A 16,319-nucleotide genomic window follows, 5' to 3' on the forward strand; every position below is an offset into this window, starting at 1 on the left:
CTTCGGCTTGGGACGCCACGGGCCCTATGGCAAAAAAAAAAAAAAAAAAAAAAGAAAGAAAGAAAAGAAAAGCAAATACCCAGCACACAATTCACACATAAACCTTCTCAATTCAGCCCTGCCTACCAAGTGTTCTGTGATGTACCATCTGCTAGCAAATAAGATCAATATACTTTTCTTCCTTCAAAGTCTTCCTCAAGGTAATCCTCTAGTTGTGGCTGCTTTTTTTGCAATCTCTACTGACTACAATGCAGGGCTGGAAAGTCCAGGTTATTTTATGGTATGAATTCTTTCATATGGCTTCTCTAATCCTCTCTGCCAGACAGTGCTATTTATGGTGCCAGGCCATCTTTCCAAGAGCTTCTATTGGCTTACTTGGGATCTAAGTTCCACAGTTTTCTAGGTTAAAGTTCAGATATGACATTCCAGCCAAAGCCCTGTCCAGTATTATTTCCAATTTCTAATTCAAGGCAACAGGTATTATGGAACTTATGCAAATAACCATTCTGCCACAAACTAATAATGCTCCCAAATATTTTCCAATTCAGAGGGGTCAGGAAGGAAGAAATGTTTATGTTTCCATTTAAAGAAATAAACAAAAAAAATATTTTAACAAATTGCTGAACCTATCAACAGCTCAAAAGAAAGCAAAATCATTAAACTGGGAAAACAAAACATAGAAAAAAAAATCAGTGATGTTTTACTCAAAAGTCATAAAATTACAGTTCACCAGTTCAGTCTCATGTAATTCATCTCTCTTCTGTTGAATTTTCAGTGTTACTGTGGTCTGATCTTTCCATTTAAATCTTAGAAAGTAAGATTCAATGTTATTATTGATACTTCCCATCCCTAGCATTAAGTTGGTCATTTTCTTGGTTGCTTTTTGTTCTCTTATTTCTGTATGTGTGTCTTTAATTTTCCTGGTAAAGCACTCCTTTCAGAACTTCTGGAAAGGCTGGTCTGGTGTTGATAGATTCTTTCAGGTTTTGTTTATCTGAGAATGTTTTTATCCTTTCTTCCCATATGAAGGATAATCTTGCTGGGTATAGTATTCTTGGTTGAAACTGTTTTTCACTTAACACTTTGAATATATTTTCCCATTTTTTCCTTGATCGCATTGTATCTGATAGGATAACCATTATAAGTAATGACATTTCTCTCTTGTCAATTTTAGTATTTTGTCTTTTCCTGTGAATTTGGTCCATCTGGCTATGATGGGCCTTGGAGAAGATCTTCTTGGGTCAATTCTATTAGGGGTCCCTTGTATTTCTTGGGTCTGGATATTTGAATGCCTCTCTAAATTTGGAAAGTTTTCTTCCAGGATTTCATGGGATAGATTATCACCTTCTGGGATACAGATTATCCAGATGTTTGGGTGCTTAATGCTATCTAGTATTTCTCGTATAGTATTCTCATTCTTTTTGGGTTATTTTCTCAGGTTTGGTTTTTTGTTTTTTTTTTTGGTTATTTTTTCTAGATCAGAAGTTTTGTCTCCAACTTCTGAGATTAGACCTTCAGTATGAACTAATCTGTTTTTAATATTTTCAAGGGAGGTTTTGGTTTCCTGAATTACAGCCTTCATCTCTAACAGCTCCATTTGATTCTTTTTTATGGTGTATATTTCCTCTTTCAGATCATGCAAGAACTTCCTCACCTCCCAGAACTCATTGTCTCTTTCCTCCTGCATCTTCTGAAGTTCACTGTCTCTTAGCTCTTGTATCTTGTTTAGTTTTGTCACTATGAATATTCTGAATTCCCTATCTGACATTTCCACGAGTTCCACTGTACTCTCTGTGAATGATGAAGGATTGTTCTTTCCCCTTAGGGGAAAGGAAATTTCTTAGTTTCTCATATTTCTTGTGCCTCTGTGGTGGTTTCCGGTCATCTGATGGATTATATGTGTCTCCCTAATTTCTGGGAGTTAATTCTGAGTTTCAGAGGTGTGCAGGAGGAGATGATCCACAATCTCTCTGCAGTTCTGTTTCCCTTATGCTCACCAAGCAACCTACGCTGTTGACTTTAAACTGGATATTACAAAGGCCACTCAGTTTCTAGGGAATAGGTGCACCTGGGCTGAGCTGCAGGGTTTCAACAGAGTTCAGAGGCTAGTGGAAGGAGAGAGTCCACGTTCTCTCTGCAGTTCCATCCTTCTCCCTTGCTGCTCACTTCACAGTCTCTCTTTGAATTTTAGTCATTTGGTAGTGAAGTCACTTTTCGCTAATTGCTTAGAAAAGTTTTCTGCAACTGTAAGATCATGTGCTTCCCTTTACTGTAGGGTAATTCTGTGACAAAATCTCTCTACTGTGTTTGGCAACATGGTATCCACAGAAAGAGATTTTGAGTTCAGATTTATGGAAAGGGGTTTCTTTGTTTAGGCGGGAGGTTCAGTAAGCGTTGAAGATTTCAATGACCCTATGTGAGTGTTTTGGGGGTTTAGAAAATGGGGTTTAGAGTGTAGCTTCAGTCGCCTTGGTCCCTGAACATGCCAGGACACACTTCAAATTTAAAATCAGGGGGGAGGCTCTTGTGATGAGGGGCCTTCAGTGAGGCCGATCAGGGTTCGATTCTTGACTTTGCCACTTGACCGTCTAGAGTACATCCTTTAATCCCACCATCCTGGTTCTACTGGGGTTAATGGTTCCTCCTAACATGGACGTGCTGGGTGATCTGACCCAATACCTGTGCTAGTTCTTGTCCTGCACTCAGTAAGAACTGGAGACATGGACAGAGAGGATAGTAAGCAAAGGTTATTAAAGAAGGAGAAGAAGCTTCCAAGTAGTAGAAGGGGGCCCTATGGGTTGCCGAAGAGGAGCTGGAGGTGAGGGGTTTCCATCTAGCAGTCCGAGCAATGGGTTGGCTTTGTGATAAGGAAGTGGGCTTTAGAAAATGGTTACATGGTAATCTGAAAGATTTATTACCTATTAGTGTGGCCAGCAGACTATAGTGTTATGTGCTTCTTGTTAGAATGTACTTGGTGGTCGAAAAAGTCATGACACATTTTTACTCAGAAAAAGTTGTGACTTTTCTGACAACTCAATTATTACTAAAGAGAAACTCTTGCCCTTAGCTATAGTTGCTTTGAGCCCCAATGCAGCAAGCTTTTGGCTGTGAAAACTTAGCCATTGGGGCCACCAGGTGGCATGGTGGTTAAGGCACTGGACATTCCCACATGGTTGACCATGGTTCGAGTCCCACGCCTGGTGGTTTGCTTTCTCATTTTCCTTCTCTCTCTTTCTCTGTGTGTATCTCTCTGGTCATATCAAAATGAATGAATGAATGAGTAAAATTAAATAATTCTTTAACAAAAAAACTTAGCCATTGTGACTCCATCTTGAGTACTCAATATCCTTATCTTGTGCCTTATTAGCAAGGAGTCAGAAATTTTTTAGAGACATGTAAAAGGGGTGTATATTGTATTGGGTTGTCAGAAAAATCTTGAGGTATCTTTTCCTATGACTTTTCTGACAACCCACAGTAAGCAGACTATAGAAGAAAAACACAGAGACTTCATTAAAAAGAAAAACACAGGGACCAGCAGTTAGCGTAATGGCTATGTCGCTGGACTCCCACGTAGTCGACCCCGGTTTGAGTCCTGGACCCGGTGGCTTAAACTCACACCGGGCGCGTGTGCGTGCATGCCCAAGATCCCGAGAAGAGAATGGAGGAGAAGGGATTGCAGCGTGGCCATCCCCCCTGGGGGGTGATTTCTCGCTTTCTATCTCTCTGTCTCTCTCTCTGTCTGTCTGGCGAGCGCACATGCCCTTTAGCAAAAACCTCTAAAAAAAAAAAAAGAAAGAAAGAAAGAAAAAAAGAAAGAAAGAAAGAAAAACACAGTGACTTCCCCCCTTTGGGGCCCTTACCCTATCCAGCCTTACAGGGGTCAAACTCCTATCTCACTCCAACCTTCTAGTGTTGATCACTGTGAGAAGTTAAACCCTGTGAGACACTTAATGCTGGGCATGGCCCATAGTGAATGCTCAGCAAATCATGCCTAATTCCAAGAAGCAGATGATTGCTCAGGTTAGAGATGACCTGTTTACAGCTGTGTCCATCAATCTCGGAAAACCATGATCGCCGAGGTCAAAATAAAATGTTTTTGAAGAAAATGCTAAGGTCAGCCACCATCCCAAACAATAGCACAAAATAAGAAAAGCTGACACTTCCTCTGTATCATGAGATGCTAAAATTCCATTCCAACATCCTGCAGGGAAAAATACTTTCAAGATAGACAGTTTCTGTTGATGGCCTGGAACAGCTAACGCCATGGCCCCCTCCTCTTAAGACTCCTCCCACTTCTCCCCACTTCCTCAAAAAGCTGAATTTCAATTTCCAACTTGAAAACAACAGGAGAAAAAGAGCGGGGCCAAGCTGTCCCTAAATCACCCACATTCCTCTTTCCTGCTTGGAATAAATGGCATGGATTTCTTCATGTGTTTATATCTTACAGTAGTTTGGACCAGAAACAAAAGATATGAGGGACTATGTGAGCTGGCTTCTTTCCTCCCCACCTAACTCCGCAGCCCAGTGACCAAGATGGGATGATTAAGAACAGCAAACCTCATTCTTCCTATTAGCAACACCCTCCTTGGTGCAAACTCGCATATCAAATACTCATCAAAGTTGCAACTCAATGTTAAACCACAGCCTCTTCCCTAAAAAGCAAAAAGAGGGCCAGCAGGTGGCGTGGTGGTTCATGCAGGATCCCACATGATCAACTCCATGGTTTGAGTCAGAGCCCGGTGGCTTGAAAAACATGCCAGATGTGTGTGCATGTGTGACCGAAATCCTGAGAGGAGAATGGAGAAGGGATTGTTGTATGGCCATCACCCCTGGGGCATGGTTTCTGGCTTTCTCTCTCTCTCTGTCTCTGTCTCTCTCCAGCCAGCACATGCACCCTAGGAAAAAATAATTATTTAAAAAACTGAAAAGAATTGAAGAAAAGCCCTTTGCTCATTGGCTAGCACTGCCTTAACAAATTACTGAAGACTGGAGGCTTAGACAATAGAAAGTTATTTCCTCTGTCAACCTATAAAGAAGGCTGAGGCAAAGCAAGTAAGCAAAAAATTTTATTCGGACCAAAGTTAGGACAATTGCCCAGGAGCCAAAAACCCAAGGATATGTGCCAAGATGCTAACAATTATAAAGGTGAAAATTGCGAATGTGGGTGAGGGGGGAAGCGCAAGGACGCCCGTACAGCTGGGACTGGCTAAAGTCTGTGAAAACGGAGCAGGAGGGGGATGACCTCATGGTCTCCAGAGTTGCTTTGCATAATCTTATGCAAAGTATGAAGACAGTGAGTCTGGGAAGTGAGGGGGATGTCTTTGAGCAATACGGATGTTCTCAGACAGAAAATCCTATTTCAGCTGCACATGCCTCAGAAAGCCACAAGATAGGCTTAAGTTTTATTTCCTCAAAGCACTAACTTAGGTAGACTGGAGTCTCCTTTTTCTGGAAAATTTCATCTTTTTTTGTTTGTTTGTTTGAGAGGTTTTTGCTACAGGGCGCATGCGCTCTCCAGACAGAGACAGAGAGACAAAAAGTGAGAAATCACCCCCCAGTGGGGATGGCCACACTGCAATCCCTTCTCCTCCATTCTCCTCTCGGGATCTTGGGCACGCAGGCACACGCGTCCGGCATGAGTTTAAGCCACCAGGTCTGGGACTCGAACCACGGTAGACTACATGGGAGTCCAGCGACAAAGCCATTACGCTAACTGCTGGTCTCAGAAAATTTCATCTTTTATAAATTTTGCAATCCATCAGTTTCCTTAAAATTTCAGTTTTGGGGCTGGCAGGTGGCATGGTGGTTAAGGGTGCTGGACTCCCATGTGGCTAACCATGGTTCAAGTCCCGGACCTGGTGGCTTGGTTTCTCACTTTCTCTCTCTCTCTCTCTCTCTCTCTCTGTTCCCCTCTGGTGAAATTAAAAATAAATAAAGATAAATAAAATAATTCTTTAAAAAAAAATTCAGTTTTATGACCTGACATTTTAGCTTGAGTAACTCCATTTTGGTCTAGTCTGTTTGGACCTAGAGCATAATCAAAAACAACAGCCTCTTAAATTTTTTATTTAATGATTCCCTGCCGTTGGTCAGGCTCTCACCTAGGTGGGAGTGTGACCAAATACCAAGGCCTTAGTGTCGTTCTCAGTTACCATCACTTTGGGCTTCTGGTCTCAGCTTTTTCATGAGTTAAGGTGTCCTCCTTATTCTCATGCATTTTTCTGAGTGTTTGTTGATCCAGCCAGAGGGAGACCACTGGAATTCTGACAGATGACAATAGATAGACATTTACAACATTTGAGAGACTATAGTGCACCTTGGAAGCTATACTATTATTTATATTTAAATCAGCAAGAAAATAAGAAGACATCCAGTTTTAACCAAATTAAAGGAGCCTTTAATTTAACCAGCCACTGTGAGAGGACTTTAGTCACTCTGAAATCTTGCATCCCCAAAGCAGAGAGAAGGGTTTATACAGGCAAAATCCACAAAGGTTAAAAAAAGAAAAAAGAGGGAACCAGCAGTTAGCGTAATGGCTATGTCGCTGGACTCCCACGTAGTCGACCGCGGTTCGTGTCCCGGACCCGGTGGCTTAAAACTCACACCAGGCGCGTGTGCGTGCGTGCCTAAGATCCCGGGAGGAGAATGGAGGAGAAGGGATTGCGGCGTGGCCATCCACCCTGGGGGGTGATTTCTCGCTTTCTGTCTCTCTGTCTCTCTCTGTCTGTCTGGCAAGCACACGCGCCCTATAGCAAAACCTCTCCAAAAAAAAAAAAAAAAGGAAAGAAAGAAAAAAGAAAAAACCTGCACATCTATAAAAGTAGAGTCCTTGACTTACGTGAGCACAGTGTACAAAAGCCAAAAAAATTGAGTTATCAGGAAGGACGGTGATCATCGGCTGCGTCTGCTGACAGTAAATATTCAGTTAGGAGGACAGGGATGGATGGCAGTGTTCACCTACTGGTGATCAGGATTCCGTGAGCAATGTCCAGGAGGCACATAAGGGTCAGCTTACAGGGAAAGGGGAATGGCAGTGGAGTCATATTCAAAATGGAGGTACTCATGCTTCGTTATTGATATGACTGCTCTTCAAGGAGGATAATACCAAGAGTTCGGAGTCTGCTCCTTAGCCAGAGTCCCCATTCAACTAACTTTTTCAAAATATAAGGAGTTGACTATATTTTTCTAAAGAATTATTTCATTCCATCCATTCATCCATTCATCCATTCTTTTTTTTTTTTTATTTGACCAGAGACAGCCAGAAAGAGAGGGGAAAGTGAGAAAGTAAGCCACCAGGTCCAGTACTTGAACCCCAGTTGGCCATGCAGGAGTGTCCAGCGCCTTAATTACCATGCCACCTGCTGACCCCAGGAGCTGACTATTTTTAACCAAGTAAAACAATACATGTCACCACTGCAGATTCCTTTCTGTTCAGCTAGCAGGTGCCGGTGCTATTTAGCATCCCAGGACCGAGTTCAACTCAGACAGGAAGTGAGAGGTTGCAAACTACCCACAGAAGTTACTGATTGTTATTTCTTTTTAAGAATTATTTTATTGGGACCAGCAGGTGACATGGTGGTTAAGGCACTAGACACTCCCACATGGCTATGTTTCAAGTCCCCAACCTGGTAGCTTGCTTTCTCACTTTCTCTCTCTCTCTCTGGTCAAATTAAAATAAAATGAATAAATAAAATAAAATAAATAATACTTTAAACGAAGAAAGGGTGAGTCTAGCACCCTTAACCACCATGCCACCTGCTGGTCCCTGATTATAATCTTTTAAAGTTCTTTGTTTTATGGTGTGTGCACTTGGTGGAGACAGAGAAAGAGAGAAAGTGAGGAATCATCCTCCAGGGGATGGCCACAGTGTAATTTCTTCTCCTCTATTCTCTTCTTGGGATTTTAGGCATGCACACATACATGCTTAAAGTGTTTTTCAAATCCCCAGGTCCAGGACCCACTCAAACCGTGGAGTCAGCAATGTGGGATCCAGCTCCTTAACCATCATACCACTTGCTGGCCCATGACTAACAAATTTTAACTACAGTATCCTCTTGCCAAGTGAAAGAGGTAAACATAAGTAAGGAAAATTACGTGGGGCACAAGTCATATTATGTTAGGGAGTCCAGTTCTGACGCCTTGCAAAAAGGTTGTCCATCGCACGAAGTCAGTGCGTTCTCATCCTGACTTGTGGCTTGACTGTCTCTTGTCATGGCGTTGGGCGTTCCGGTGAACTCTGTAGGTGGTCCACACAGTGGGCATGGCACTTGTGCCTTTACCTCGAGTCTTCCCAGTTCTAGAGGCTGCAAGTCCAAGATGAAGATGTGCAGCTGGGTTGGTCTTTCTGGGAGCCCCTCTCCTGAGTTCATATAGTCATCATCTTCCTGTCTTTACATAGTCCTAATCTCCCTACCCCACCCCCTTTCTTTTCAATTGCCAGAGAGAATGTGCATGTCAGAGTGAGATCACCTTCCAATGGGCGTGGTCACTCCCCAATCCCTTTTCCTCCATTTCTTCATACCATCAGGATTTGGGGCATGCACACACATGCCAGCATGATTCTCAAGCCACTGGGGATAGAACTCAAACCACAGTTGGCCATGTGGCATCCGTCTCCCTATGCATAATGTTTAAGTATTGCACTATAGGGCCAGCCCCACTAATCTCCTTTTTAATAAAAGAATACCAGTCATATTGGATTAAGGGCCTGTCCCATGATCTCATTTTGCCTTAAGTACCTCTGAAGAGCCTATCTCCACATATGGTCGCATTCTAAGGTGATGGGATTTAAGACTTCAACATATAAATGTGGGTAGGGAACACAATTTGGCCCATAACAGACCCTATTGTTTACTGGTGTTAGGGGTGGGATCTTTACTAGCAGTCCTGGTAGAAGTGTCCACGAAACTGCCTACTGAGTGATAGTTCCAAATTGTGTCTTTCAGAATTTCATTTTCATGGGTGACTTCAATGCTGGCTGCAGCTATGTCCCCAAGAAAGCCTGGAAGAACATTCGCTTGAGGACCGACCCCAGGTTCGTTTGGCTGATCGGGGACCAAGAGGACACCACGGTCAAGAAGAGCACTACCTGCGCATACGACAGGTAGGGGCAGCTGCAGGACGCTGAACGGGGCCTGCTGTGCGTGCTTCAGAAAAGGCAGCCCCTTTGGGCCAATGAGGCACAAGGTTCAGATAGCCAAGTCAAACAGATGCCAGGCCCCTCCACGAGGTACCTCCTGCAGTGTATGAGCAGTGTGATGGCCCCAGACACTGGAGCTTAGCAGCAGCAAGCACCAGCTTTATGTCAGACAGGCCTGGGTTCAGATCCTTACTCTACCACTAACTATGACTGTGACCTGGAGACAAGCTCTCTGTGTTTGCATTTCTTCACCTGCCAAACAGAGACTGTGGTATTGCCCCCTTTAGGCAATGATGAGGATTACGTGAAGTAACGTGGAAAGCTGCCTACAGCATGCCTGGCGTGTGGCAAGTGCTCAGTATATTCCTTGGCTGTGAATGATTCCACACAAAGATACACTGAAAAAAAAAAATACACTGCAGCTTATCCACCCAGTCCCATTACTGGACCCTCCATCATTTTCAAGGGTTTGCTGGTATAATTACTGCTGCAATGAACATCCCCAAATGCATTTGTGCAAATACATACAAGTTGCTCAGGATACAACTCTAAAAGTGATTCCAGTTAGTGCAAGAATATTGGCACTTAAAAAAAAAATAAACTTTAGGGGCTGGCAGGTGGTGTGGTGGTTAAGGGCGCTGGACTCCCATATGGCTGATTGTGGTTCGAATCCAGGACCTGGTGGCTTGCTTTCTCACTCATCCTCCACCCCTCTACACATTCTGTCCCTCTCTGGTTAAATTAAAATAAATACATACATAAATAAGGTTAAATAAAATAATTCTTTAAAAAATGTTTTTAAAAGCATTTTAAAAATTTGCTGTAAGACACATGTGAGAAAGACAAAAAAAAAAAAAGTGAGAAAGCATCCCCCCAGGGGAGAGGGTCACACTGCAAGCCCTTCTCCTCTCAGGATTTTGGGCATGTACACACATGCATCCAGCATGTTTTCCAAGCCACTGAGACTTGAACTGTGCAAATGGTATGTGAGATCCAGCCGCCTTACCACACCAGCTTTCTCTACAGATTCCTAAATGCATGTGCATACACTTAAATAATTGCGTCCACTTGACCTGTCATAGGCAGCTTTCACTTTTGCTCCTTCAGCTGAGAGGAAGACAGGAGGGCCTGAAGTGTGAGGAAGTCAGGGATCTTCCAGGGCAGAGACCACAGCGGGGAAACCGCTGGCTATGGAGGGCCACAGCTCAGCATGCCCCAGAAGCACGGGCTGGCCATCTGTGGGAGCCCAGTGCGTGGCTCTCACTTCCCAGGCTCTGAGGTCTGGCTTTCATTTCTATCCCGTGACCTTCTCTGTTCCTCCTGGAGCTCTCGGGGCCAGGGTTTCCTTTGCAGAAGTCACAGCTGCAGTTCTCGAAAGTGGAAACCCGAGGTGGGAAGTCACGGAGACTGAGAGCCCTGACCGCCCTCCCACCCGCCACCCTGACGGCTTCCAGAAAAGCGAGGGGGAGGCCACTCAGTCCCTTGAATGTGCAGCTGTGTAACCTTGAGGGGTCAAGTCTCTCCCCAGCCCATTCACCCCGGGCAAATGAAAAGGAAGGTGATAGAAAATAATAACAATAATACAGAAGAACAGTGAATCTAAAGGAAAGATGTTTACGACACATCAGGGTGGGTGGGTAAACAGGTAAATGAAAGACATTTACTTACAAGATTCTGGTTTTATACACATGGACACCAAAGGATGGTGGGATTACCTGGACCTTTTTAAAACATCAATTTCTTATTTCTTTTGGTTTTTTTTGGAGAGGTTTTCGCTATAGGGCACGTGCGCTCACCAGACAGACAGAGAGAGACAGAGAGAGAGAAAGTGAGAAATCACCCCCCAGGGGGGATGGTCACACCGCAATCCCTTCTCCTCCATTCTCCTCTCGGGATCTTGGGCACGCACGCACACGTACCCGGCGTGAGTTTTAAGCCACCGGGTCCAGGACGTGAACCGCAGTCAACTACGTGGGAGTCCAGCGACATAGCCATAACGTTAACTGCTGGTTCCCTCAATTTCTTATTTCGATGCTCTGAATTTTCCATGTTTTTCATAGCAGCATGTATAACTTTCACGACGTTTAAAAAGCAATGAAGGGGCCAGCAGATGACATGGTGGTTAAGGTGCTGGATCCCACATGGCTGACTCCATGGACCCAATGTTTTCAAAAACATGCAGGGCATGTGTGCATGTGTGCCCAAAGTCCCAAGAAGAGAATGGAGGAGAAGGGACTGGCATGGCCAGCCTCTCCTGGGGCAGGGGGTGATTTCTCACTTTCCCTCTCTGTCTCTTTCTGGAGAGCACGAGAACCCTTAAGCACAGAACTAAAAATAAATAATAAATTTTAAAGTTTTTTTTTTTTTTTTTTTTTAAATGCCATACAAACACTGGGATGAAGACGCAACATGGGGACAAGGTGGTCTCAATTCTGGTCTTTGTTCTGTGTTCAAATACATATGGAATGCCTCCCACCTGCTGAGCACTGGTGGGCGTGCAAAGGTGCCTGGGAACTGGCCCGAGTCCTGGACCAGTCTGGGAAGCCTCAACATGAACAGCTGAAGGACTCGTGCACCTCCCCAGGAGAACTCAGATACAGGGGAGCCTTCACTATGGTGCCCTTCGTATTTTTGTCTTTGTTCTCTGCATCTCAAAGAATTTTTTTTTTAAACATTTTTTCTAGCTTAATGCTAAGAGTTTACACTTGGATTGAGTTCAAAGTTAACCATGGAGCCAGATGGTGGTACAGAGGTCAAACACAATGACTAGGCAGTGACCCCACATAAAGAGGTTCCCAGTTCGTGTCTGGAGACCAGCCTGAGAATACCAGGCACACACGTGCCCAGGATCTGGGCCAGGCTAAGACCGGGAGTGGACGCCATATCAGGACCATGTGTAGGTCATCCTTGCAGGGCATAGTGTCCATGCGTCATATAAAGCCCTCACTCACACCACCAGCAACACCACGCACACTGGACAACACCATCCTGGTGCCCATAGGCCGCGGCAGGGACCGATCCTATTTCTCCATCGTGGGCACTGCCTTCCAGGGTCACGGACTGAAACCAGGGGTGGGCCTTGAGCGCCACATGGAAGGGGGGTGCTGCTCAGTCTCCCCCTACGTCACACACAGACGGTGCTCTGCTCAGCATCAGCAGGGCGGATGGACGCGGCTCATTTCACTTCTCACTCTAGGATCGTGCTCCGAGGGCAGGAGATCGTGAACTCTGTTGTTCCAAACTCCAATGGCGTCTTTGACTTCCAGAAAGCCTACAAGCTGACCGAAGAGAGGGTAAGCCTGCCTCCCCATCATTCTGTGTTTCTGTCCCAGAAGGACGGTCGGTGTCTGAGGTCACCCCTGAGGACACTCGCCGTTGCGCCTCTGGACCTCGAATCTCAATGCCTACGACTCTGATTTGAAGAACCCGGCCGAGTTTCCGACTGAGCTGGTCCAGGGACGATGCGCGCCAGCGTGGGCTGTGTTGGATGACTTCGGGCATTCCGTCTGTCCTCCCTATCCCTGAATTGCTCATCGCAAAGCCAAAAGCATTTCCCAGCTGTCTCCTGATTCCCAAATCTACCTCCCTGTGAGACTAGAAATAAACCCAGTTTTCTCCTAGATTCCCACTCAGCAATGAGCACACACTAAGCACGCAATCTCACAGCAATGGATGCCAGCAGGGTCCCTCCTAACTTTATTCCATCCTGCCCCGATCTTCCTGAAGGCAGCAACAGATCCCAAAGGCTGCGGGCTTAGTCTCCAAGACAGCCGCACCCCTCTTTCTAAGCCAAACACAGGGCCCAGGGGAGGTGGTTCTCAACTGTGCTTATACAACAGCCTCTTGCTTCCAGCTAAGTCACTGGAAGTGCTCACAGAGCGCGGGAGACACACTTACTGGTTTATTATAAAGCAGGCTACAGTGATGGGCCGGCTCCCTAGCACAGTGGTTAGGGGAGTCGAGTCTTATCTGGCTGACCAGGTCAAATCCCAGCCCTGGCAGCCTGATGGGACATCTCAATGAGATGGGAGAATGGAGGAGAGGGGATTGTGCTGTGACCATACCCCACAGGGGAGGTGATTTCTTCCTCTCCCTCTCTGTCTGTCTCTTCATCTCTCTCCAGCGAGCACACAAACCCTCTGGCAGTTTGTTTTTGTTTTTGTTTTTAATACAGAGGAAGAGCTCCATAGCGAAAGGCATGTGGGTGGGGTTTGGAGCTCCCATGCTCTGGGTGCCCCTCCCTCCAGAGCCCCCGGATGGTCAGTTGTCTCACAACGCCCTGGACACTGTCCTTCGGGGCCGTTTTATTTTACTCCTTTATTTTAATTTGCAGGAAGGCACATACACTCACCAGAGAGAAAGAGGGAAAGCGAGGCAGCATCCCCCACGGGGCACTGCAGTCCCCTCTCCTCCAGCTCTGCCTTCAGGATTCAGGGCACCACGTGCACTCACTGTGTTCCCCAATCCCCTGGACTGAGACGCCAAGCCCGCAGTCAGCCATGAGGGATCCAGACACTTAGCACCAGGCTGGCCGCCTTCTTACGGCCACCTCATTGCACAGACATGATCGCAGCATACATGACACTGTAGAAACGTGACCTGACAACGGCTATGACCTAATGCCGACAGACCAGGCGGGAAACCCAGCAAAGCCTGCCAGTCCAGACTCTTCCCCACCCCTCTGGGCAGCAGACCTTCTTCCCAGGGGAGGGGCAGGGCCCCTGCTGACCTGGGGTCTTATCATTTACTATCAGACGGGCGGGTCTGGGGATTTCTTTATGGCCAGCTGTAAGACGGAAAGACAGGGGAGGATTAGAATATTTTTGGTTTCTCTGACCCGCCTTGGGGCAGAGAAATTCTAGTTCCAGGAGAAAAAAGAGCAGGGGAAAGGAGGGCAGGAGAGGTCAGACTGGCCTTCCCCCTTACCTCACTGACGCTGTTCCGAAGCTGCTCAGGAGCCAAGGGCAAACAGCAAATACTGGCCAGCAGGGAACGTGGAGGTTAGGGCAGCTGGATCCTGCGTGGTCGACTGTGGGTTTGAGTCCTGGACCTGGCGGCTTGATAAACATGCCAGCCGGGTGTGCATGCCCAAAATCCTGAGAGGAGAAGGGATTGTGGCATGGACATCCCTCTGGGGGATGCTTTCTCACTTCCTCCTCTCCCCATTTCCGGCAAGTACATGCATCCTATAGCAACAAAAAAAAAAAAAAAAAAAAAAAAAAAAAAAGCCATACTTCGGAGCCGGGATATGAATGAAAACTCCATTTTCTCTTTACAGGCCCTGAACGTCAGTGACCACTTTCCAGTTGAATTTAAATTGCAGACTTCAAGGGTCTTGACCAACAACAAGAAATCTATCACTCGAAAGAAGAAAACAAACAGCAGCCACCGCTAGACCGAGGGCGCCATCTTTCTTACCACTTCCTGTCTCTAACTCAAACAGCACTAACAGGTGTGGACGGCCCCCTGGTGCTCTCAGCAAGGCCAGCCCAGCCGCTTCCAGTTTTCGGCTCGAATATACTCTTGACCTCAGCTGAACTGAGAGGCGTCTTCTGCTATCCCTCTTAGCTCCCCTTAACTGTCAAAAGGAGGCCGGGGATCTTGGGGTCTAGGAGGGTGGTCTTCATGCCAGGAGCTAGAGCCCCACCTGCTGTCCCTGTCCCTGCCCGACCCTGCTGGTTGGAGAACACCAGCTTTCCTGTTCCATGGAAAATGACCCTGGATGCCAAGGCCTCACCTGATGCCATGGTTTGGGCAATTAACTGTTTTAAAAGTCTTCCCCCTCCTGTCTGGGGTCAGGCCACCATCAGGTGACACAGGGATGAAGGATGAAGGCCACTCCCACCTGGCCTCCCTGCCTCCATTTTGTCCTCCTGCCACTCAGCCAGCCCTGGGACCAGTGTCAGCCTTTGAGACGCCATTGACCACAGTTCACTCCCATTTCCACTCCCTGCCGTGAAATCGTCACGGGCCCCATCAGCATCTGGAGAGGGCTCAGTCTTTGGACACCCGTGAAGGTCTCCACTGTCTGGTGACTCGTGCCAGCCTGCCTCCCGCCACGCCCCAGCTGACTCTGCTTGCTCCAGTCCTTTCCCTGTGCAGCTGCGTTCCCTACCACGAGGCTTTGGCCCTGGCCCACGGGCCCTGTCCCACCCCAGAGCCTGGGCTAAGCACCCCCAGCCCACATGTGCTGTGTGTTCATTGCAGCAGTCGCCACAAACCCAGACCCTCCCTGGGCACATGCATGCCAGTTTGTGACCTAGGCCAGCGGAGACAGCCCGGACGGCAGTGTGAAGACCCCACTGGGAGTCCCTGTTTCTTTGTCGCTTTCTCTTGTGCAAGAAATAAACAAATAAACTTGGGGAAAAAGAAAAGTATGCGGGCCAGCAGGCCACGTGGTGGTTAAGGCTCTGGACTCCCACATGGCTGACCATGGTTGGAATTCCATACCTGACGGCTTTCTCTCTCTCTCTCTCTCTCTGTTGAGTACACGGGCCTTACAGCAAATTTGAAAAGAAAATAGTAACAGGGACCAGCAGTTAGCGTAATGGCTATGTCGCTGGACTCCCACATAGTCGACTGCGGTTCGAGTCCCAGACCCGGTGGCTTAAACTCAAGCCAAGCACGTGTGCGTGCATGCCCAAGATCCCAAGAGGAGAATGGAAAAGGGATTATGGCGTGACCATCCCCCCGGGGGGTGATTTCTCGCTTTCTATCTCTCTGTCTGTCTCTGTCTGTCTGGCGAGCACACGCGCCCTAAAGCAAAAAATAATAATAATAATAATAATAAAAATAAAAATAAAATAAATAATTCTTTAAAAAAATAAGAGAGGGAGTCCAGTGGGTGGCATGGTGGTTAAGAGTGCTGGACTCCCACATGCCCAACTGTGATTCAAGTCCTGGACCTGGTGGCTTGCTTTCTCATTTTCTCTGTCTCTCTCACTCTGTTCTTCTCTGTTCAAATTAAAATAGATAAATTAATAAAGAAAGTTAAATAAAATAATTCTTTTTTAAAAAAGAGAGAGAGAGGGACCAGCAGTTGGTGTAATGGCTATGTCGCTGGACTCCCATGTAGTCGACCTCGGTTCGTGTCCCAGACCCGGTAGCTTAAAACTCACGCTGGGCACGTGTGCGTGCGTGCCCAAGGTCCTGAGAGGAGAATGGAGGAGAAGGGATTGCG

General features: G+C 46.5%; 1 protein-coding gene across 1 annotated transcript in view; it reads left to right on the top strand.

The window, feature by feature from the left end:
* Nucleotides 1-15,516, top strand: part of DNASE1L3 (deoxyribonuclease 1L3) — a 33,587-nt gene extending 18,071 nt beyond the window's left edge. Inside the window, exons 6-8 of the mRNA XM_006169173.3 lie at nucleotides 8,946-9,103; nucleotides 12,336-12,432; nucleotides 14,418-15,516. Of these exons, the coding sequence (XP_006169235.1) occupies nucleotides 8,946-9,103; nucleotides 12,336-12,432; nucleotides 14,418-14,534 (372 nt within the window). The 3' untranslated portion in view covers nucleotides 14,535-15,516. The remainder of the gene's footprint in view (nucleotides 1-8,945; nucleotides 9,104-12,335; nucleotides 12,433-14,417) is intronic.
* Nucleotides 15,517-16,319: the final 803 nt, after the last annotated feature.

The sequence above is a fragment of the Tupaia chinensis genome, unplaced genomic scaffold, assembly GCF_000334495.1.
Source record: "Tupaia chinensis unplaced genomic scaffold, TupChi_1.0 Scaffold146828_1, whole genome shotgun sequence".
Taxonomy (NCBI): Eukaryota; Metazoa; Chordata; class Mammalia; order Scandentia; family Tupaiidae; genus Tupaia; species Tupaia belangeri.